This window comes from Nannobrachium achirus (assembly GCF_963921795.1).
Source record: "Nannobrachium achirus genome assembly, chromosome: 7".
NCBI lineage: Eukaryota > Metazoa > Chordata > Actinopteri > Myctophiformes > Myctophidae > Nannobrachium > Nannobrachium achirus.
In genome coordinates this window covers 69,606,090-69,630,993 of record NC_137816.1, presented here as the reverse complement: position 1 = coordinate 69,630,993, position 24,904 = coordinate 69,606,090, and the positions used below count along the sequence as shown (strand labels likewise).

The following is a 24,904-nucleotide window of genomic DNA, read 5'->3' as shown; positions in this document are numbered from 1 at the left end:
ATGTTAAATATCATCATGTGTTACAGTGGTCATGTTAAATATCATGTGTTACAGTGGTCATGTTAAATATCATCATGTGTTACAGTGATCATGTTAAATATCATCATGTGTTACAGTGGTCATGTTAAATATCATCATGTGTTACAGTGATCATGTTAAATATCATCATGTGTTACAGTGGTCATGTTAAATATCATCATGTGTTACAGTGATCATGATAAATATCATCATGTGTTACAGTGATCATGTTAAATATCATCATGTGTTACAGTGGTCATGTTAAATATCATCATGTGTTACAGTGATCATGTTAAATATCATCATGTGTTACAGTGATCATGTTAAATATCATCATGTGTTACAGTGATCATGTTAAATATCATCATGTGTTACAGTGATCATGTTAAATATCATCATGTGTTACAGTGGTCATGTTAAATATCATGTGTTACAGTGGTCATGTTAAATATCATCATGTGTTACAGTGGTCATGTTAAATATCATCATGTGTTACAGTGATCATGTTAAATATCATGTGTTACAGTGGTCATGTTAAATATCATCATGTGTTACAGTGGTCATGTTAAATATCATCATGTGTTACAGTGGTCATGTTAAATATCATCATGTGTTACAGTGGTCATGTTAAATATCATCATGTGTTACAGTGATCATGTTAAATATCATCATGTGTTACAGTGGTCATGTTAAATATCATCATGTGTTACAGTGGTCATGTTAAATATCATGTGTTACAGTGGTCATGTTAAATATCATCATGTGTTACAGTGGTCATGTTAAATATCATCATGTGTTACAGTGATCATGTTAAATATCATCATGTGTTACAGTGATCATGTTAAATATCATCATGTGTTACAGTGGTCATGTTAAATATCATCATGTGTTACAGTGATCATGTTAAATATCATCATGTGTTACAGTGGTCATGTTAAATATCATCATGTGTTACAGTGATCATGTTAAATATCATCATGTGTTACAGTGGTCATGTTAAATATCATCATGTGTTACAGTGATCATGTTAAATATCATCATGTGTTACAGTGGTCATGTTAAATATCATCATGTGTTACAGTGATCATGTTAAATATCATCATGTGTTACAGTGGTCATGTTAAATATCATCATGTGTTACAGTGGTCATGTTAAATATCATCATGTGTTACAGTGATCATGTTAAATATCATCATGTGTTACAGTGATCATGTTAAATATCATCATGTGTTACAGTGATCATGTTAAATATCATCATGTGTTACAGTGGTCATGTTAAATATCATCATGTGTTACAGTGATCATGTTAAATATCATCATGTGTTACAGTGATCATGTTAAATATCATCATGTGTTGCAGTGATCATGTTAAATATCATCATGTGTTACAGTGGTCATGTTAAATATCATCATGTGTTACAGTGGTCATGTTAAATATCATCATGTGTTACAGTGGTCATGTTAAATATCATCATGTGTTACAGTGGTCATGTTAAATATCATCATGTGTTACAGTGATCATGTTAAATATCATCATGTGTTACAGTGGTCATGTTAAATATCATCATGTGTTACAGTGGTCATGTTAAATATCATCATGTGTTACAGTGGTCATGTTAAATATCATCATGTGTTACAGTGGTCATGTTAAATATCATCATGTGTTACAGTGATCATGTTAAATATCATCATGTGTTACAGTGGTCATGTTAAATATCATCATGTGTTACAGTGGTCATGTTAAATATCATCATGTGTTACAGTGATCATGTTAAATATCATCATGTGTTACAGTGATCATGTTAAATATCATCATGTGTTACAGTGATCATGTTAAATATCATCATGTGTTACAGTGGTCATGTTAAATATCATCATGTGTTACAGTGGTCATGTTAAATATCATCATGTGTTACAGTGATCATGTTAAATATCATCATGTGTTACAGTGGTCATGTTAAATATCATCATGTGTTACAGTGATCATGTTAAATATCATCATGTGTTACAGTGGTCATGTTAAATATCATCATGTGTTACAGTGGTCATGTTAAATATCATCATGTGTTACAGTGATCATGTTAAATATCATCATGTGTTACAGTGGTCATGTTAAATATCATCATGTGTTACAGTGATCATGTTAAATATCATCATGTGTTACAGTGGTCATGTTAAATATCATCATGTGGTACAGTGATCATGTTAAATATCATCATGTGGTACAGTGATCATGTTAAATATCATCATGTGTTACAGTGATCATGTTAAATATCATCATGTGTTACAGTGGTCATGTTAAATATCATCATGTGTTACAGTGATCATGTTAAATATCATCATGTGTTACAGTGGTCATGTTAAATATCATCATGTGGTACAGTGATCATGTTAAATATCATCATGTGGTACAGTGATCATGTTAAATATCATCATGTGTTACAGTGATCATGTTAAATATCATCATGTGTTACAGTGATCATGTTAAATATCATCATGTGTTACAGTGGTCATGTTAAATAGTCCCCCCAGGAATCCGCGATTCCGCGATCACGGAAATTTTCGCGGAAATCGAAGCCCTCCGCGGATATCAGAGCCTCCCGCGGATATCATAGCAGTCCGCAGAATAGCACAAACGAGGTGCAGAATATTACATTTTACATGTAGTTTTCTTCCCGGCCGCTAGATGTCGCGGTGATATAGACGGACAAGACTCACAGCCTAGCCGGTCCTCGTTGCCGGATACGGAAACGGAAATGGCTTTGTTTGCCGTGGCATGTATTCATGTGCTGTGTCTCGTGTGTGGTGACGATGCGAGCGAGTATTTCCCGGTGGATCTGAGCACAAGGGGCGGAGCCGCTCGATTGTCCACGACACTGCAAGCGGCGCGGAGCGCCGCGCGAGTTACGAAGCCGTGGTGAATGCAATCGTTATATTTATGCCCAGGCCGTAAGGCCTGGGCAAGCGCACGATAAACGCCCCGTCCAAGCGACTACAATGGAGCGCTCCCTAGCTCCGCTTCAGCCAATCAAAATCTTCGGTCCCCCGCCCCTTGTGCACAGATCCACCGGGAAATACTCGGTCGCGGTGACGATACCAGAGCGGATGGTGCTGATTTTTTATGGAACTAGGCACATCGTCTGACTGTTTGACTCACAGTGAGAAAGACGCACATGGAGTAATGGAGCGATTTCTCCGACCTCCGGCTACGATGCCGGGTCCAAGCCCTCAGAGTGAGCAGGGATATGTTATGCTGAAAGAGCTAAATCATACACAGAATTTTACAGGAGGAGAATAAAGTTCTTGATTACCGCCGCAACTCAACAATCAAAGACCACTTGGCTGCTTTCATCAGAAGAAAAAACAAGCAACGCCCGCAGACACAGTCTTAAAAAGACAAAAAGCCATCACAACAACCACAATCGCCAGCAAAACCGTGGCTGCAGAGGAACGAGAGAAGGTATGCTATCGTTTTAGTAATGTATTCTTGACTTGTGCTCCAGTGGTTTTCAACCGGTGGTCCTTAAGAGTTGGTAACCAAATGAACGCTATATATTTAACTCTGAGAGGGTAAAATGAAACCCATAAGCGTCCATTTGGTTTAATTACGGGTCCATTTGTTTTCATTTTACGCTCTCAAGAGTTAAATTGTTGTTAAACATCTGCATTCATTAATTTACAATAGCCTAAGTACACAATTAGAGAATGTATAAGAGTTGTTTTATCAACGTGTTGCCTGTTTATCTCTTCTATCTATGGCACCAACATCAAAACAATACAGCATAGAATTGTGAACAAAATGTTATCCAAACAATAACAAAATATTCTATGTTTTGGGTCTGAGTGAGAAGCTAAATGTCATTAAATAATGAATAAATATTGGACCTTGATATGAAAAAAGTATGAATTAGTCAAGGTAGATAAATAAATCATTTTAGTTTAGCTCCAATGTATAATCATTTAATTGTACTATTTGAAAAAAGTATCTATCAAAATGTGTACAATCAATGTATTGTGTTTTGTATTCTGTTTTGGTAGGCTTGTACATCAACAAACACACCACTGTCCAGGTCTGATGAGAAGTTTCTTGCAAAACAGAGTAGTGAATGGGGGAGGGAGCCATCCCTGGCCATACACAACTGCAAGAGAGGTAAGAGAGGTTCCCTTTCTTGATGTACCTTGCTCTTTACTGTACTCTGTTCTTGTTTTTATTTTATTTTTTCTCTGTAACTTTGTAAATAACCTTACGCTGCTGCAACTGAATTTCCCCCTTGGGATAATAAAGGTCTCTCTCTCTCTCTCTCTCTCTCTCTCTCTCTCTCTCTCTCTCTCTCTCTCTCTCTCTCTCTGATTCAGAAGGATGCTGCGTGCTCAACATAATGGTGTCTCCGCTCATCAAGGATGAATCTGGTGAAATCTGCAGCTATCTGGTTGACACTGTTTTCTTAGACAAATGCAATCATTCAACAGTGGCAAATGCGGCAGTCAATGCTCTAAATGACTTTGGAGTGAAACAAGAGGATGTGATTTCTGTCTGCCCTCAAATCCCTGTTTCCCAATTCCATCCACGGGACATGCCTGGCACATATAAATAAATCTTCCCAAGAGGGACAAAGAGAATATTGATGTTGATTATTTGATAACCACAATGTTTCACAGTGTTTTGGTATTGCAATTCATTTCATAAGTTCATTTCTACTTCATTATTACATAAAAAATTATGTTTGCTTCATAACTGGTAATTTTACATAGTTTTTTAATGCCCGCGGAATATTAACTTTCAAGCCGCGGAATCAAGAATTGCTCTCCGCAGAATCAGGATTGTTCACCGCGGAATCAGAACTTTTTCTCCGTGGATTCCTGGGGGGACTAGTTAAATATCATCATGTGTTACAGTGATCATGTTAAATATCATCATGTGTTACAGTGGTCATGTTAAATATCATCATGTGTTACAGTGATCATGTTAAATATCATCATGTGTTACAGTGATCATGTTAAATATCATCATGTGTTACAGTGATCATGTTAAATATCATGTGTTACAGTGATCATGTTAAATATCATCATGTGTTACAGTGATCATGTTAAATATCATCATGTGTTACAGTGATCATGTTAAATATCATCATGTGTTACAGTGATCATGTTAAATATCATCATGTGTTACAGTGGTCATGTTAAATATCATCATGTGTTACAGTGGTCATGTTAAATATCATCATGTGTTACAGTGATCATGTTAAATATCATCATGTGTTACAGTGGTCATGTGTTGTGGGCGTCATACATGTAAGGTCAGGATGTGATTGGCTGCATCTGATCACCAACATTAACATCTGGATTTGAGCGGCTAGTGCCTCTAGTGGAAGAACAAGACACTGCAGTCTTCTGGAGTCAAGATGTGGAAATCAAAGAATCAATCAGAATAAACATCTGATCTGATCATTTATCTGATATACATTTATTACATCTTTCATCTGATCTGATCATTTCCTCTTATATACATTTATTACATACATCTGATCATTATACATCTTTCACCTGTTATATATCTGATCATTTATCTTGTATACATAGGCTACAATACTTGCCTGGCGTTGCCAGCCTCTATCACACACTTCGTTTTGGGAAGAGAGTCTGGGATTTCAGGAACAGTTTTCATTTCTGGGGTTTGCCCCAAACCACTTGCTCCAAGCCTACAGAAACCACGTGCCCCAAGCCTACAGAAACCACGTGCCCCAAGCATACAACCCTGATTGGCCAACCCTTGAAGCTGGTTGAGGAAATAGAATCTCAATGGATCGGTGCCAGACCGTACTACAACACCACTACCGCCAGGGGGTGGTGTTGTGTTCGGTCTGGTTTATTAAACAGGCAACTACAATACATCTGATAATTATACAGTTATGTATCTGATCATTTTCTTATATACATAAGCTACATTACATCTGATAATTCTACATCTTTTATCTTATCTGATCATTTCTCTTATATACATAGGCTATACATGACATCTGATAATTCTACATCTGTCATGTCATGTCATGTCATCTTATCTGATCATTTCCCCGTATATACATTACATAGATCTGACTATTGTACATCATCAACTCTAATCTCTGTCCAGAGAATGGTGATTGATTGAATCTCTCTATTAGACATAACTGTAAACAGAGGTACAGTCAGACATTAAAGGACAACTTTGTTTTTTTACAACAAGGGTTCATATTTTAGATTGTAATTAGAGAAAAGAAAAAGTGAGTGTTAACATGTTTTCATTTGCTTAGTTCTATTGTTTTATCGTGTTTACTGTGCTAAAATGTGGGGCATGCGTACGCATGGGGGCATGCGTACAAGTGGCTAAATACGTCTTTTTAGACACAATAAGCCAGCAGTTTAATTATTGCTATTTACAGTTCTAACACTTCTAGCCCCCATAAGTCACATCCGACCATGAAAGGTTGTGTTGTATCTTGGGAATGGGCTTATTCTGTGTAAAATGACATATTTAGCCACTTGTATGCATGCCCCAAACACTGAAATAAGAATAATCTTTTATATTCTTTCATTACAATCTAAAAAATTAACCCTTGTTGTAAAAAAAAAAGAACTAAAGTTGTCCTTTAAGACTAAAAGGACAACACAGAAAGCTCCCAGGGACTTGTATTATGTTGTTATGTTTATGCCATGCTGATGAATTGAACCCATAACACCACAATATAAAACATGTCATCAACAAAAACAAAACCCCATTATGTACAAAATAGAAAAAGGAAAAATGTATTTAAGCATTAACTGTTTCACTGCCAGAGTTAAAACATTGTCTAGCCTTCCCCCTTTCCAGTGATTTTGAGCGTTTTCACTAAACTTTGAAGATCTACAGAATTATTTATCCAATACGTATGTAAACAAAGGAGCTCACATTGGAAAGACTCGTCTCTCTTCTTTCCACCAGAAAAACAGCGTTGTATCCGCGATCATCCGGTCTTTAGTTGGGGTTCGTAGAAAAAGCTTGTTTGGACAAATAAAAAACGCGTCCAGGAAAAGAACTTTCTCGACGGAGCGGAGAATTTGGGGATGACGTCATTTCCCATTGCATTCTGGGATTTGCAGCCCTGATATCACTCAGCGCCTGCGATTATAAACCAATGAATTAAAAAAGAATATATATGACGAGAATCTCGTCTTTGGCGGTGTGGACAAAGGACAAATTGACGAGATTTCGCCTCGTTGGCAGAGACTGAAAAGTCGTTACATTTTCAGAAAATCTAGTTTACCTATAAAGTATGAATACACAACATCTGTCTGTCTTTCCTGAGAGCATTCCTCGCTCACGTCTCCAGAACCGTCCCAGAGTTCTGCTTCATACTGGTCACAGAGGACCAGACGGATTATTGTACAGAGTGACACTCTGTATCTGTCTGTGTCCCTTTTATGTCCATATATGGAGACCTCTGATTTCATTCCTATGATGTCATAGTCCTGACATCATAGCCTCGCCTCCAGGTAGCCTACTATGATAATGTGTAGCTAGAGGACAACGGGTGAGCCTGAGGTGGAAGGTCCTACTATGATAATGTGTAGCTAGAGGACAACGGGTGAGTCTGAGGTGGAAGGTCCTACTATGATAATGTGTAGCTAGAGGACAACAGGTGAGTCTGAGGTGGAAGGTCCTACTATGATAATGTGTAGCTAGAGGACAACAGGTGAGTCTGAGGTGGAAGGTCCTACTATGATAATGTGTAGCTAGAGGACAACAGGTGAGTCTGAGGTGGAAGGTCCTACTATGATAATGTGTAGCTAGAGGACAACAGGTGAGTCTGAGGTGGAAGGTCGTACTATGATAATGTGTAGCTAGAGGACAACAGGTGAGTCTGAGGTGGAAGGTCCTACTATGATAATGTGTAGCTAGAGGACAACAGGTGAGTCTGAGGTGGAAGGTCCTACTATGATAATGTGTAGCTAGAGGACAACAGGTGAGCCTGAGGTGGAAGGTCCTACTATGATAATGTGTAGCTAGAGGACAACGGGTGAGTCTGAGGTGGAAGGTTCTACTATGATAATGTGTAGCTAGAGGACAACAGGTGAGTCTGAGGTGGAAGGTCCTACTATGATAATGTGTAGCTAGAGGACAACAGGTGAGTCTGAGGTGGAAGGTCCTACTATGATAATGTGTAGCTCTCAGAGGACAACAGGTGAGTCTGAGGTGGAAGGTCCTACTATGATAATGTGTAGCTCTCAGAGGACAACGGGTGAGTCTGAGGTGGAAGGTCCTACTATGATAATGTGTAGCTCTCAGAGGACAACGGGTGAGTCTGAGGTGGAAGGTCCTACTATGATAATGTGTAGCTAGAGGACAACAGGTGAGTCTGAGGTGGAAGGTCCTACTATGATAATGTGTAGCTAGAGGACAACGGGTGAGTCTGAGGTGGAAGGTCCTACTATGATAATGTGTAGCTAGAGGACAACGGGTGAGTCTGAGGTGGAAGGTCCTACTATGATAATGTGTAGCTAGAGGACAACAGGTGAGCCTGAGGTGGAAGGTTCTACTATGATAATGTGTAGCTCTCAGAGGACAACAGGTGAGTCTGAGGTGGAAGGTCCTACTATGATAATGTGTAGCTAGAGGACAACAGGTGAGCCTGAGGTGGAAGGTCCTACTATGATAATGTGTAGCTAGAGGACAACAGGTGAGTCTGAGGTGGAAGGTCCTACTATGATAATGTGTAGCTAGAGGACAACAGGTGAGTCTGAGGTGGAAGGTCCTACTATGATAATGTGTAGCTAGAGGACAACAGGTGAGTCTGAGGTGGAAGGTCCTACTATGATAATGTGTAGCTAGAGGACAACAGGTGAGTCTGAGGTGGAAGGTCCTACTATGATAATGTGTAGCTAGAGGACAACGGGTGAGCCTGAGGTGGAAGGTCCTACTATGATAATGTGTAGCTAGAGGACAACAGGTGAGTCTGAGGTGGAAGGTCCTACTATGATAATGTGTAGCTAGAGGACAACAGGTGAGCCTGAGGTGGAAGGTCCTACTATGATAATGTGTAGCTAGAGGACAACAGGTGAGTCTGAGGTGGAAGGTCCTACTATGATAATGTGTAGCTAGAGGACAACAGGTGAGCCTGAGGTGGAAGGTCCTACTATGATAATGTGTAGCTAGAGGACAACGGGTGAGTCTGAGGTGGAAGGTCCTACTATGATAATGTGTAGCTAGAGGACAACGGGTGAGTCTGAGGTGGAAGGTCCTACTATGATAATGTGTAGCTAGAGGACAACAGGTGAGCCTGAGGTGGAAGGTCCTACTATGATAATGTGTAGCTAGAGGACAACAGGTGAGTCTGAGGTGGAAGGTCCTACTATGATAATGTGTAGCTAGAGGACAACAGGTGAGTCTGAGGTGGAAGGTCCTACTATGATAATGTGTAGCTAGAGGACAACGGGTGAGTCTGAGGTGGAAGGTCCTACTATGATAATGTGTAGCTAGAGGACAACGGGTGAGTCTGAGGTGGAAGGTCCTACTATGATAATGTGTAGCTAGAGGACAACAGGTGAGTCTGAGGTGGAAGGTTAAACAGAAGCCTGATCCGTTTGTTTTGGGCGGTTTGGAACATTGTTTTTAGGGCTTTTGATGCGTCGCGGTACAGAGGTTTTCCCCCAGTAATTCATTCATAACATCACTTTGATGCTCGAGTAGGGCATTGAACAGGACTTCTGCTAACGCCTCGCTGCTCACACTTTCAAGGACCACCCTCATGCGGTCTCGATCTGTGGTCTCAGCACGGACTTTGGCGAACAAACCAGCGGCGAACCCCGAGCTTATCAGGTCATCAACGATGTCATCAATGTTCTTGACGTTCCTGACCAAAGCCCCCCGATTCTTGATGAAGAAAGCCCTGTTGTCTTTACACAAAACAAAGGATAACAACATTTATATATGTTTATATATATATATATATATATATATATATATATATATATATATATATACACAGTATATATGAATATATATATATATATATATATATATATATATATATATATATATATATATATACATATACGTATATATATACGTATATATATATATATATATATATATATATATATATATATATATATATATATATACGTATATATATATATATATATATATACACAGTATATATATTAGGGCTAAAAATAATAACAAAATAATCTAATTAATTACAGGCTTTGTAATTAATTAATCGCAATTAATCACATTTTAATCGCATATTAATATTTGACCCGATGTGAAAAAAACACATTTTGTTGTACCGAGTGAATCAATGAGTGAGTTTTTTAAATCTAAATTTCGCATCCACTGGGCCAAGCATAGCGCTCTGATTGGCTACTTCTCCCTTTGCGTTTGTTGTCTCTTCTTGGTTGGTGCATCGCTATGATCGGTACGCCCGAAACTGAAGGTCCTGTGGTGCAAAAACTAAGTGCAATTAAAATGCATAATTTTTTATCGCGTTAATTTTCTGTAATTAACTAATCACAATTAATCAATTTAAGTCCCAGCCCTAATAATATATATATATATATATATATATATATATATATACAGATTGATTGACAGACGGACTCTTAAACACACATTGTTTACCTTTGACCTCCGACCCTCTCTCTGTCTCTGCTTCCTGTCCTGTGACCTTTGACCCTCTCTCTGCTTCCTGTCCCGTCTTCATTGTTGACGAGTCTGGCTGACTGGGGGCGGAGCCTGGAGAACAATAATGCAATGTTTTATTAACACATGATTAAACTGAATAAATGTGTGACTAGAAGACAGATAGGCAGACAGACAGACGGACAGACAGATTTAGATTTAGATGACTATCCCACATCGGTGCCCAGTGTTGGAAACGTTATAGTATAAGTCTGATGCAGTGAGAGTTTTATTCAATTCATTTTCATCATTTATGTATATGTAGAGTGCACAATTGAAGTGAATGTAAGCCATTTACCATGAGAGGGAGTGGGTTGTTGGCTGATTTACCACGACCCTCGAATGGTAAATTGCTTTTCTACCACTTCTACCATATAAATGAAAACACAGTTGTAACTTGCAAGTCTATTTAGTTATACAAATGCAACACAACAGTGGGCGGGGTCCATGAGCCAACTCAAGGTTGTTGACTGATTTACCACTGTTTTAAGCCAATCAGAATCCAGTATCTGAACATGTGACCACAAAAAGCGGTAGTAAACTGTGTTTACCTTTCAGTTCCAAGTCATCCTCCCAGACCTGTTCGTTCTCAGGTCCCAGTAATGTCAATAAGACGTCGACTGCGTCGAGAGGAATCTTCACGCTAAACGTTGGATGGTAGTTTGGTCCGTAGTTCAGACGATAAGTCACAGCCTGAGAACAGAGACACGTTTTAGATAGAAATGTCTGTGTATTGTGTTCTAGCAGTGCGAGCGCTATTAATGGTAATAATACTAGTATTGGTATTAGTAGTACTAGCAGTAGTAGTATTAGTTACTAGACATTATCATGATGACTCTTAACATATAGCCTAATGTAATAGTTTTAATGTGATCATTAATACCTCAGGCAGTACTTCATGTGAAGGTAGTAGTTTAATGTGTGATAATTAATACCTCAGGCAGTACTTCATGTGAAGGTAGTAGTTTAATGTGTGATCATTAATACCTCAGGCAGTACTTCATGTGAAGGTAGTAGTTTAATGTGTGATAATGAATACCTCAGGCATTACGCCTACTCCATCTGAAGCACACTGCAGTCTGTAGCGCTGCTGTGAGGTCAGAACACACTCTGCTGTCCTCACCAGTTGGTCCTTCAGGTTTAACTCTTGCTGGAATGCCGTCACCTACAAAGACACAACCACAACCAGAAGGTTCAATCATAATTACTGCTACTGTGTCGACCATTAGACTATTCTTTGTTATCAAGAATACCAGGGTAGTCATAGCTCATTTATCTTTACTAGAAGCTCGGCCGCCCGTCTAGTCGGCGCCCTGGCCAACTCGGGAACAATGTAAATAGGGAATGAATGCCCCGCCCTTTAATGCAAACTCCATTATACGTGTTGTCATCTCATCTCATCTCATCTGTTTGAGATGAGGCACTGCACTACCTGCTGCGGCACTGGACTACCTGCTGCGGCGCCGAATTGAATGCCTCACCCTTTAATGCAAACCTCATTATACCTGTTGTCATAAGAGCCGTTTTGACCATATGTTTGCCTGTGTCCTTTTATGCCCATATAGGAACATCAGAATACGTAACCATGGCATTTTTTGTTGACTCATGTGGTCTACGTGATCTTAGAGCCTTTTATGAAGTGATGTCACAATGAGTCAGCGCTTGCGCCGATTTCCTCCGGAACAGCCTGATGTCAACAATCAGCTCCGCATAAGGAGATTCCGAACGTTTTGCGCCGGTTTCAGAAAACCGCAAGTCGGGTCGGGTCGAGGCCCGGCACTGCACTCCGCGCGGCGGCGGGGAACGCGCGTGCCGAATCTGAAGCCGGTGGGACGAACGGTTCTCGAGATACGCGGATTACAAACAGACACGCAGACAGAGACTTCTCGCATTTATAGATAGATTATAGGCACCATAGCGGGAGGGAATCCGTCAAAAACATCAACTTTGGGCACTTGGTGACAAGTTTTTGATTTTTGGTATGGTGTCAGGTATGGGTATAAGGTTTACAAAAACCATCACAAACAAGTTGGGCTTGCCCCCTAGTGGTCTGTTGCGATTAATCAAATATTAGATAGGTCAATATGAAGCCCCAAATAATTGATGGAAGAGATTTGTCAATGGATTCTGGTACTATTGGGTATGCTAAATAACATACTAAAAATTTAGGACAAAATAATTCTGGAAAGGCAGCATTTTCAAGATGGCGTCCGCGATGGCTGCCGGGAGCTTAACATGCCTATAAACTGGGATTTAATAAAAAATCATGACAATTGTGCATAAGATTTCGATTTTTGGTATGATGTTAGGTATGGGCACAAAGTTTTCAAAAATCATCGCAAACAAGTTGGGCTCGCCCCCTAGTGGCCTGTTTGCAATTAATCCAATAGCCTATTAAATAGGTCAGTATAAGGTTGAAACCCCAAATCCTTGATGGAAGAGATTTTTCAATGGATTCTGTTACTATTGGTAATGCTAAATAACATAGGCCAACTAATAGTTTAGGAAAAACTAACTACTGGAAAGGCATCATTTTCACGATGGCGTCCACGGGAGCTTAAAATGCATAGGCTATAAATTGGGAGGGAATATGTGCCATCTTGCCTTTCCAGGAGTTAGTTTTTCTTATTTTTTAGGGTGTTGTTTAGCACACCAATGGTAACAGAATCCATTGAAAATCTCTTCCATCAATTATTTGGGGTTTCAACTATACTGACCTATTCAATTGGATTCATCGCAAACAGACCACCAGGGGGCCCAACTTGTTTCCAATGGTTTTTGAAAACATTATACCCACCAGTAAGACTCCCTAATCGGGAGATAAGCGACCGTCAGGTGACATGTATACACAAAGAGGGCTGTAAGTGGCATTGGTTCCTGAGTGTAGGGGGACGTGTAGACATAGTGTGTACCGATTTGTGTGATTTTAGGGCAAAATCTGTAGGAGCAGTGTCCAAAAATGTGTTTTGCAAGAATCGTCCTCATGGTGGCGCTAGAAGAGGGGCATGTGAGAAATGAGGGGTGGGGTCTCCGCGTTGCCTTGGCGGACGAATAGGTACCGGCCCCGGCTCTCGCGGACGCTCCTAGCCCGAGTTACGGCATTTTATGTGAGCTGCAGTGGAGGGGGTCCTCCACTGGGGGCGCCACCACTTTTGCATCCGTTCTGGAGCACCAGGAGTCGGTGGTCCCCGGGAATTCCCCGTGAGCAGCCCCGTTGGGGTGGTCATTTGGTCATTTTTGCACATTTGGTCATTTTTTACATCTGGGGGTCCCCCAGGGACCTGGGGGTCCCTGGAGCTCCGGGGGTCCTTGGAGGTTGTAGTTTGGCAGGCAAGGAGCGTGTGTGCAAAATTTGGCATGGATCGGGGCAACGGTTGCGGAGATATGAGCAGGGCAAGAGTGTGACGTGTGAGGTGTGACAGACAGACTGACGGAGGGACTGACTGACTTACAGTTTGTGGAGGTTTTGATAGTAAGTGCGACCTGACGGTCGCAATAACTAACATCATGCCAAAAATCTAAATCTTATCACCAAGTGCACAGTTGTTATGATTTTTTACATATTAAATCCCAGGTTAACTTATAGACATTTTAAGCTCCCGGCAGCCTTTGTGGACGCCCTCTTGAAAATGATGCCTTTCCAGAAGTTTGTTTTCCTTAATTATATAGGGTGTTATTTAGCATACCCAATAGTACCAGAATCCATTGAAAAATCTCTTCCATCAATTATTTGGGGTTTCAACCATATACTGACCTATTCAATTGGATTCATTGCAAACAGACCACTAGAGGCGAGCCCAACTTGTTTGCGGTGGTTTTTGAAAACCTTCATACCTAACATCATGCCAAAAATCGAAATCTTATCACCAAGTGCACAATTGTTATGATTTTTTATATATTAAATCCCAGGTTAATTTATAGGCATTTTAAGCTCCCGGCAGCCATCGCGGACGCCTTTACAGAAGTCATTTTGTCCTACATTTTTAGTATGTTATTTAGCATACCCAATAGTACAAGAATCCATTGACAAATCTCTTCCATCAATTATTTGGGGTTTCATACTGACCTATTTAATATTTGATTCATCGCAAACAGACCACTAGGGGGTGAGCCCAACTTGTTTGTGATGGTTTTTGTAAACCTTATACCCATACCTAACACCATGCCAAAAATCTAAAACTTGTCACCAAGTGCACAATATTTACGAATTCCCTCCCAGCTACCATGCAGTATACATTTTGGTATTAAATTGCTTGTCAACTGTAACTGTGTCCACACCTGTTAAAAATCTGAATTGAAGTGAAGTCTAAAGAACTAAGATGCAAGGAAGACATTGGATGCCCAGAAAGCATCAACTCGTCCAACTCTTTGATGTCGCCCAGTGCCGTCGGTGCGTTTGGCACGTCGTGATAGGGTTTTATATTAAACCGTTAGCTTGTGGTCTGCTCTGTGGTAATCTGAGTTAAGAAGTTATTTTTCTCACCACTAGGGGGGCGAGAAGAACTTCTAGGAAGAAACCATTATATCTCTGGGCCGGAAGTCAGCCCAGCTCAGAATCTGAGTAGCAGGAAGTTGCACAACTATGGGTAACCAGAGGCAAAGATGGAGGAGGTTACCTATGGGTAACCAGAGGCAAAGATGGAGGAGGTTACCTATGGGTAACCAGAGGCAAAGATGGAGGAGGTTACCTATGGGTAACCAGAGGCAAAGATGGAGGAGGTTACCTATGGGTAACCAGAGGCAACTATGGGTAACCAGAGGCAAAGATGGAGGAGGTTACCTATGGGTAACCAGAGGCAAAGATGGAGGAGGTTACCTATGGGTAACCAGAGGCAACTATGGGTAACCAGAGGCAAAGATGGAGGAGGTTACCTATGGGTAACCAGAGGCAAAGATGGAGGAGGTTACCTATGGGTAACCAGAGGCAAAGATGGAGGAGGTTACCTATGGGTAACCAGAGGCAAAGATGGAGGAGGTTACCTATGGGTAACCAGAGGCAAAGATGGAGGAGGTTACCTATGGGTAACCAGAGGCAAAGATGGAGGAGGTTACCTATGGCTCAACAAGCCCACGTATCGAGGCAAATCCTCCAAGAAGGCCATAAAGGAGTGTGGATCACTAGCATCCTTTAAAATTGCCCTGAAAAACCACTTACAGGCAGCAGCCGTTCGCAACTGGTAAAAAAAACTAACCTAGCCCAACCCTACCCTCCCCTGCCCCTTCTTTGTATATACTTACTTACTTACTGTTTAGACTCTTTTTTTTGTTCTCTCATTTTTCTTTTCTTTACATATCTACTGCATAGTACTGTGTTCTATTCGTCTGTCATTCAATGTTATATGAGATACTTAAATGGTTTCCAGTGGAAATAAGCTTAGTCTTTTCATGGATCTCCTTTTAGTAGACCTTGTACCAGTGAACTGTACCGTCATGAAACTGTACCTTTTCCTTTGCAAACTTCTAATAAAGTCTTCAATCAATCAATCAATCAAAGACTAGCTCTGCGGCAGCTGCTGCTGAATAGAAAAACTCCACTTCCCACAATGCAACGGGTGATAGCTCAATCAGGAAATCTGGTTTTCCAATACAGGCCAGTGTTATGAAATTCACAAAAGTGCTTTTTCTCTACCGGCCTTTACAAAAGCACTGATGGCCGCAAATGTCATTTTTGAGTGAAAGAAAATACGATCGCAACGAAAAAACGGAAATGCTCGGATTACATTTACTCCGAATACTTTTACTCAGAGCCTCCGAAATAAAAACAATAAAATACCCTGGCTTCATACTTCATTAACTCATTGTTTAATCAACGGCCTCCAATGTTTTAACTGTATTTGTTACCTCTTTGAAAGTCACGTTGCCTGGCAGCATTAACACGTTCAGTCTCCGTGTTTTGCGTTCTGGTGGTTGAAGGAACATCAGAAGTTGACCAGAGGTTGGAAAGAGATACTCCTTGATCTGCCTCCACAGCAGTCCAAACAGAGACAGGTGGCTCACGCTTACAACCACATGAGTCTGGGTCACTTCCAGTGGTTCTAAGAACTCCACCCCATCCTCTGTGATGTGGACCACACAGAGACCGTAACCTGTGAAAGTATTTTTTTTAAACATTATAGATTCCATTTCATGGTAAAAAGCCATGTGATGTCTTTAACAACATGCATAAACCATCTCAGTTTAAAGCCCTTTGCACACAGGACAGTTTTTTTTTTTTTTTTTTTTTCGTTTGCTGCATGAATAAAACGCATTGGATTTGGTGTGCAATGCTGTGCGCAATCGGCGCTGCGGATCCCAAAAGGAGTCAAAAAAGGAGTGATGAGTTTTTTACCGCATGCGACAAGACGCACGAATCGAACTGGGTTCGATCGAGAAAAAGACGCACGGCCGCAGCCACTCGTCGCAGGGCCAATTCGGATCCGGTGTGCTTGAGGTCGTAGAGAATCATTGTTTTCTTTTAAAAAGTGAAATTGTCCGTTTTATCCGTACGGATGAACGCGCCTGTGTGCAAAGGGCTTCACATGAAGACAGACTCATGACTCTGTTCTCAGATGCTTCGATCAAAAACAATATCCCTGGATGGATCTCAACATATTATGTGTTAAGTACGCTGCATTTAGCATTTGGTCTGGTTAGCGTTCACACAGGACTTTAAGTCGTACAGGCTGTTCAGAGAACGTTTACTGGGAAAATCACTTCACTGTCAAACTACAATGGAGCAACAGCAGCGTATTGTGATCGTTTTTCATCATTATATATTTGCATTTCGATAAAATAAGAACAGTCGTAATAGTAAGTGCACATTTCAAAAAGAAAGGCCTTCTTTTGTGCTCAGAATAATACTAATACTAAAGGCTTATAGAGCTTTGTGCTGGTGCAGTATTCGGGCCCTAATGATAGTGTCTTCTGGCAGGATACATACCTTCACCTCCTTCCTGGGTTCTTGCAAACGTGTCTGCTTTCTGAAAGACAAAAAGACAGAGAAGGGGTGTCATTATAATTGTAGATCTGCTTATGAAGAGAGACTAGTAGTAGGAGCAGCACCATCCATGTATGTTCTGTATGATAATCTATGTGTCATTATAATTGTAGATCTGCTTATGAAGAGAGACTAGTAGTAGGAGCAGCACCATCCATGTATGTTCTGTATGATAATCTATGTAGATCTGCTTATGAAGAGAGACTAGTAGTAGGAGCAGCACCATCCATGTATGTTCTGTATGATAATCTATGTCTTATGAAGAGAGACTAGTAGTAGGAGCAGCACCATCCATGTATGTTCTGTATGATAATCTATGTCTTATGAAGAGAGACTAGTAGTAGGAGCAACACCATCCATGTATGTTCTGTATGATAATCTATGTCTTATGAAGAGAGACTAGTAGTAGGAGCAACACCATCCATGTATGTTCTGTATGATAATCTATGCTTATGAAGAGAGACTAGTAGTAGGAGCAGCACCATCCATGTATGTTCTGTATGATAATCTATGCTTCTGAAGAGAGACTAGTAGTAGGAGCAGCACCATCCATGTATGTTCTGTATCATAATCTATGTCTTATGAAGAGAGACTAGTAGTAGGAGCAACACCATCCATGTATGTTCTGTATGATAATCTATGTCTTATGAAGAGAGACTAGTAGTAGGAGCAGCACCATCCATGTATGTTCTGTATGATAATCTATGTCTTATGAAGAGAGACTAGTAGTAGGAGCAACACCATCCATGTATGTTCTGTATGATAATCTATGTCTTATGAAGAGAGACTAGTAGTAGGAGCAGCACCATCCATGTATGTTCTGTATGATAATCTATGTCTTATGAAGAGAGACTAGTAGTAGGAGCAGCACCATCCATGTATGTTCTGTATGATAATCTATGTCTTATGAAGAGAGACTAGTAGTAGGAGCAACACCATCCATGTATGTTCTGTATGATAATCTATGTCTTATGAAGAGAGACTAGTAGTAGGAGCAACACCATCCATGTATGTTCTGTATGATAATCTATGCTTATGAAGAGAGACTAGTAGTAGGAGCAACACCATCCATGTATGTTCTGTATGATAATCTATGTCTTATGAAGAGAGACTAGTAGTAGGAGCAGCACCATCCATGTATGTTCTGTATGATAATCTATGTCTTATGAAGAGAGACTAGTAGTAGGAGCAGCACCATCCATGTATGTTCTGTATGATAATCTATGTCTTATGAAGAGAGACTAGTAGTAGGAGCAGCACCATCCATGTATGTTCTGTATGATAATCTATGTCTTATGAAGAGAGACTAGTAGTAGGAGCAGCACCATCCATGTATGTTCTGTATGATAATCTATGAAGAGAGACTAGTAGTAGGAGCAGCACCATCCATGTATGTTCTGTATGATAATCTATGTCTTATGAAGAGAGACTAGTAGTAGGAGCAGCACCATCCATGTGTTCTGTATGATAATCTATGTCTTATGAAGAGAGACTAGTAGTAGGAGCAACACCATCCATGTATGTTCTGTATGATAATCTATGTCTTATGAAGAGAGACTAGTAGTAGGAGCAGCACCATCCATGTGTTCTGTATGATAATCTATGTCTTATGAAGAGAGACTAGTAGTAGGAGCAACACCATCCATGTATGTTCTGTATGATAATCTATGTCTTATGAAGAGAGACTAGTAGTAGGAGCAGCACCATCCATGTATGTTCTGTATGATAATCTATGCTTATGAAGAGAGACTAGTAGTAGGAGCAGCACCATCCATGTATGTTCTGTATGATAATCTATGTCTTATGAAGAGAGACTAGTAGTAGGAGCAGCACCATCCATGTATGTTCTGTATGATAATCTATGTCTTATGAAGAGAGACTAGTAGTAGGAGCAGCACCATCCATGTATGTTCTGTATGATAATCTATGTCTTATGAAGAGAGACTAGTAGTAGGAGCAACACCATCCATGTATGTTCTGTATGATAATCTATGTCTTATGAAGAGAGACTAGTAGTAGGAGCAGCACCATCCATGTATGTTCTGTATGATAATCTATGAAGAGAGACTAGTAGTAGGAGCAGCACCATCCATGTATGTTCTGTATGATAATCTATGTCTTATGAAGAGAGACTAGTAGTAGGAGCAGCACCATCCATGTATGTTCTGTATGATAATCTATGTCTTATGAAGAGAGACTAGTAGTAGGAGCAGCACCATCCATGTATGTTCTGTATGATAATCTATGAAGAGAGACTAGTAGTAGGAGCAGCACCATCCATGTATGTTCTGTATGATAATCTATGTCTTATGAAGAGAGACTAGTAGTAGGAGCAGCACCATCCATGTGTTCTGTATGATAATCTATGTCTTATGAAGAGAGACTAGTAGTAGGAGCAACACCATCCATGTATGTTCTGTATGATAATCTATGTCTTATGAAGAGAGACTAGTAGTAGGAGCAGCACCATCCATGTATGTTCTGTATGATAATCTATGTCTTATGAAGAGAGACTAGTAGTAGGAGCAGCACCATCCATGTGTTCTGTATGATAATCTATGTCTTATGAAGAGAGACTAGTAGTAGGAGCAACACCATCCATGTATGTTCTGTATGATAATCTATGTCTTATGAAGAGAGACTAGTAGTAGGAGCAGCACCATCCATGTATGTTCTGTATGATAATCTATGCTTATGAAGAGAGACTAGTAGTAGGAGCAGCACCATCCATGTATGTTCTGTATGATAATCTATGTCTTATGAAGAGAGACTAGTAGTAGGAGCAGCACCATCCATGTATGTTCTGTATGATAATCTATGTCTTATGAAGAGAGACTAGTAGTAGGAGCAGCACCATCCATGTATGTTCTGTATGATAATCTATGTCTTATGAAGAGAGACTAGTAGTAGGAGCAGCACCATCCATGTATGTTCTGTATGATAATCTATGTCTTATGAAGAGAGACTAGTAGTAGGAGCAGCACCATCCATGTATGTTCTGTATGATAATCTATGTCTTATGAAGAGAGACTAGTAGTAGGAGCAGCACCATCCATGTATGTTCTGTATGATAATCTATGTCTTATGAAGAGAGACTAGTAGTAGGAGCAACACCATCCATGTATGTTCTGTATGATAATCTATGTCTTATGAAGAGAGACTAGTAGTAGCAGCAGCACCATCCATGTATGTTCTGTATGATAATCTATGTCTTATGAAGAGAGACTAGTAGTAGGAGCAGCACCATCCATGTATGTTCTGTATGATAATCTATGTCTTATGAAGAGAGACTAGTAGTAGCAGCAGCACCATCCATGTATGTTCTGTATGATAATCTATGTCTTATGAAGAGAGACTAGTAGTAGGAGCAACACCATCCATGTATGTTCTGTATGATAATCTATGTCTTATGAAGAGAGACTAGTAGTAGGAGCAGCACCATCCATGTATGTTCTGTATGATAATCTATGTCTTATGAAGAGAGACTAGTAGTAGGAGCAACACCATCCATGTATGTTCTGTATGATAATCTATGTCTTATGAAGAGAGACTAGTAGTAGGAGCAGCACCATCCATGTATGTTCTGTATGATAATCTATGCTTATGAAGAGAGACTAGTAGTAGGAGCAGCACCATCCATGTATGTTCTGTATGATAATCTATGTCTTATGAAGAGAGACTAGTAGTAGGAGCAACACCATCCATGTATGTTCTGTATGATAATCTATGTCTTATGAAGAGAGACTAGTAGTAGGAGCAGCACCATCCATGTATGTTCTGTATGATAATCTATGTCTTATGAAGAGAGACTAGTAGTAGGAGCAACACCATCCATGTATGTTCTGTATGATAATCTATGTCTTATGAAGAGAGACTAGTAGTAGGAGCAACACCATCCATGTATGTTCTGTATGATAATCTATGTCTTATGAAGAGAGACTAGTAGTAGGAGCAGCACCATCCATGTATGTTCTGTATGATAATCTATGTCTTATGAAGAGAGACTAGTAGTAGGAGCAACACCATCCATGTATGTTCTGTATGATAATCTATGCTTATGAAGAGAGACTAGTAGTAGGAGCAACACCATCCATGTATGTTCTGTATGATAATCTATGCTTATGAAGAGAGACTAGTAGTAGGAGCAACACCATCCATGTATGTTCTGTATGATAATCTATGTCTTATGAAGAGAGACTAGTAGTAGGAGCAACACCATCCATGTATGTTCTGTATGATAATCTATGTCTTATGAAGAGAGACTAGTAGTAGGAGCAACACCATCCATGTATGTTCTGTATGATAATCTATGTCTTATGAAGAGAGACTAGTAGTAGGAGCAGCACCATCCATGTATGTTCTGTATGATAATCTATGTCTTATGAAGAGAGACTAGTAGTAGGAGCAACACCATCCATGTATGTTCTGTATGATAATCTATGTCTTATGAAGAGAGACTAGTAGTAGGAGCAGCACCATCCATGTATGTTCTGTATGATAATCTATGTCTTATGAAGAGAGACTAGTAGTAGGAGCAGCACCATCCATGTATGTTCTGTATGATAATCTATGTCTTATGAAGAGAGACTAGTAGTAGGAGCAGCACCATCCATGTATGTTCTGTATGATAATCTATGTCTTATGAAGAGAGACTAGTAGTAGGAGCAACACCATCCATGTATGTTCTGTATGATAATCTATGTCTTATGAAGAGAGACTAGTAGTAGGAGCAACACCATCCATGTATGTTCTGTATGATAATCTATGTCTTATGAAGAGAGACTAGTAGTAGGAGCAGCACCATCCATGTATGTTCTGTATGATAATCTATGTCTTATGAAGAGAGACTAGTAGTAGGAGCAGCACCATCCATGTATGTTCTGTATGATAATCTATGTCTTATGAAGAGAGACTAGTAGTAGGAGCAGCACCATCCATGTATGTTCTGTATGATAATCTATGTCTTATGAAGAGAGACTAGTAGTAGGAGCAGCACCATCCATGTATGTTCTGTATGATAATCTATGTCTTATGAAGAGAGACTAGTAGTAGGAGCAGCACCATCCATGTATGTTCTGTATGATAATCTATGTCTTATGAAGAGAGACTAGTAGTAGGAGCAGCACCATCCATGTATGTTCTGTATGATAATCTATGTCTTATGAAGAGAGACTAGTAGTAGGAGCAGCACCATCCATGTATGTTCTGTATGATAATCTATGTCTTATGAAGAGAGACTAGTAGTAGGAGCAGCACCATCCATGTATGTTCTGTATGATAATCTATGTCTTATGAAGAGAGACTAGTAGTAGGAGCAGCACCATCCATGTATGTTCTGTATGATAATCTATGTCTTATGAAGAGAGACTAGTAGTAGGAGCAGCACCATCCATGTATGTTCTGTATGATAATCTATGTCTTATGAAGAGAGACTAGTAGTAGGAGCAGCACCATCCATGTATGTTCTGTATGATAATCTATGTCTTATGAAGAGAGACTAGTAGTAGGAGCAGCACCATCCATGTATGTTCTGTATGATAATCTATGTCTTATGAAGAGAGACTAGTAGTAGGAGCAACACCATCCATGTATGTTCTGTATGATAATCTATGTCTTATGAAGAGAGACTAGTAGTAGGAGCAACACCATCCATGTATGTTCTGTATGATAATCTATGTCTTATGAAGAGAGACTAGTAGTAGGAGCAGCACCATCCATGTATGTTCTGTATGATAATCTATGTCTTATGAAGAGAGACTAGTAGTAGGAGCAGCACCATCCATGTATGTTCTGTATGATAATCTATGTCTTATGAAGAGAGACTAGTAGTAGGAGCAGCACCATCCATGTATGTTCTGTATGATAATCTATGTCTTATGAAGAGAGACTAGTAGTAGGAGCAAGCACCATCCATGTATGTTCTGTATGATAATCTATGTCTTATGAAGAGAGACTAGTAGTAGGAGCAACACCATCCATGTATGTTCTGTATGATAATCTATGTCTTATGAAGAGAGACTAGTAGTAGGAGCAGCACCATCCATGTATGTTCTGTATGATAATCTATGTCTTATGAAGAGAGACTAGTAGTAGGAGCAACACCATCCATGTATGTTCTGTATGATAATCTATGTCTTATGAAGAGAGACTAGTAGTAGGAGCAGCACCATCCATGTATGTTCTGTATGATAATCTATGTCTTATGAAGAGAGACTAGTAGTAGGAGCAGCACCATCCATGTATGTTCTGTATGATAATCTATGTCTTATGAAGAGAGACTAGTAGTAGGAGCAACACCATCCATGTATGTTCTGTATGATAATCTATGTCTTATGAAGAGAGACTAGTAGTAGGAGCAGCACCATCCATGTATGTTCTGTATGATAATCTATGTCTTATGAAGAGAGACTAGTAGTAGGAGCAACACCATCCATGTATGTTCTGTATGATAATCTATGTCTTATGAAGAGAGACTAGTAGTAGGAGCAACACCATCCATGTATGTTCTGTATGATAATCTATGTCTTATGAAGAGAGACTAGTAGTAGGAGCAAGCACCATCCATGTATGTTCTGTATGATAATCTATGTCTTATGAAGAGAGACTAGTAGTAGGAGCAACACCATCCATGTATGTTCTGTATGATAATCTATGTCTTATGAAGAGAGACTAGTAGTAGGAGCAAGCACCATCCATGTATGTTCTGTATGATAATCTATGTCTTATGAAGAGAGACTAGTAGTAGGAGCAGCACCATCCATGTATGTTCTGTATGATAATCTATGTCTTATGAAGAGAGACTAGTAGTAGGAGCAGCACCATCCATGTATGTTCTGTATGATAATCTATGTCTTATGAAGAGAGACTAGTAGTAGGAGCAGACACCATCCATGTATGTTCTGTATGATAATCTATGTCTTATGAAGAGAGACTAGTAGTAGGAGCAACACCATCCATGTATGTTCTGTATGATAATCTATGTCTTATGAAGAGAGACTAGTAGTAGGAGCAACACCATCCATGTATGTTCTGTATGATAATCTATGTCTTATGAAGAGAGACTAGTAGTAGGAGCAACACCATCCATGTATGTTCTGTATGATAATCTATGTCTTATGAAGAGAGACTAGTAGTAGGAGCAACACCATCCATGTATGTTCTGTATGATAATCTATGTCTTATGAAGAGAGACTAGTAGTAGGAGCAGCACCATC

At 39.7% G+C, this 24,904-nt stretch overlaps 1 protein-coding gene across 1 annotated transcript in view; it reads right to left on the bottom strand.

The window, feature by feature from the left end:
* Nucleotides 1-9,526: 9,526 nt before the first annotated feature.
* The window catches only part of LOC308288950 (uncharacterized protein), a gene marked incomplete at its 5' end in the record, with an annotated part of 22,915 nt that continues 7,537 nt past the window's right edge, over nt 9,527-24,904 (bottom strand). Inside the window, 6 exons of the mRNA XM_080730423.1 lie at nt 9,527-9,927; nt 10,655-10,768; nt 11,266-11,407; nt 11,754-11,879; nt 16,556-16,770; nt 17,634-17,673. Of these exons, the coding sequence (XP_080586549.1) occupies nt 9,644-9,927; nt 10,655-10,768; nt 11,266-11,407; nt 11,754-11,879; nt 16,556-16,770; nt 17,634-17,673 (921 nt within the window). The 3' untranslated portion in view covers nt 9,527-9,643. The remainder of the gene's footprint in view (nt 9,928-10,654; nt 10,769-11,265; nt 11,408-11,753; nt 11,880-16,555; nt 16,771-17,633; nt 17,674-24,904) is intronic.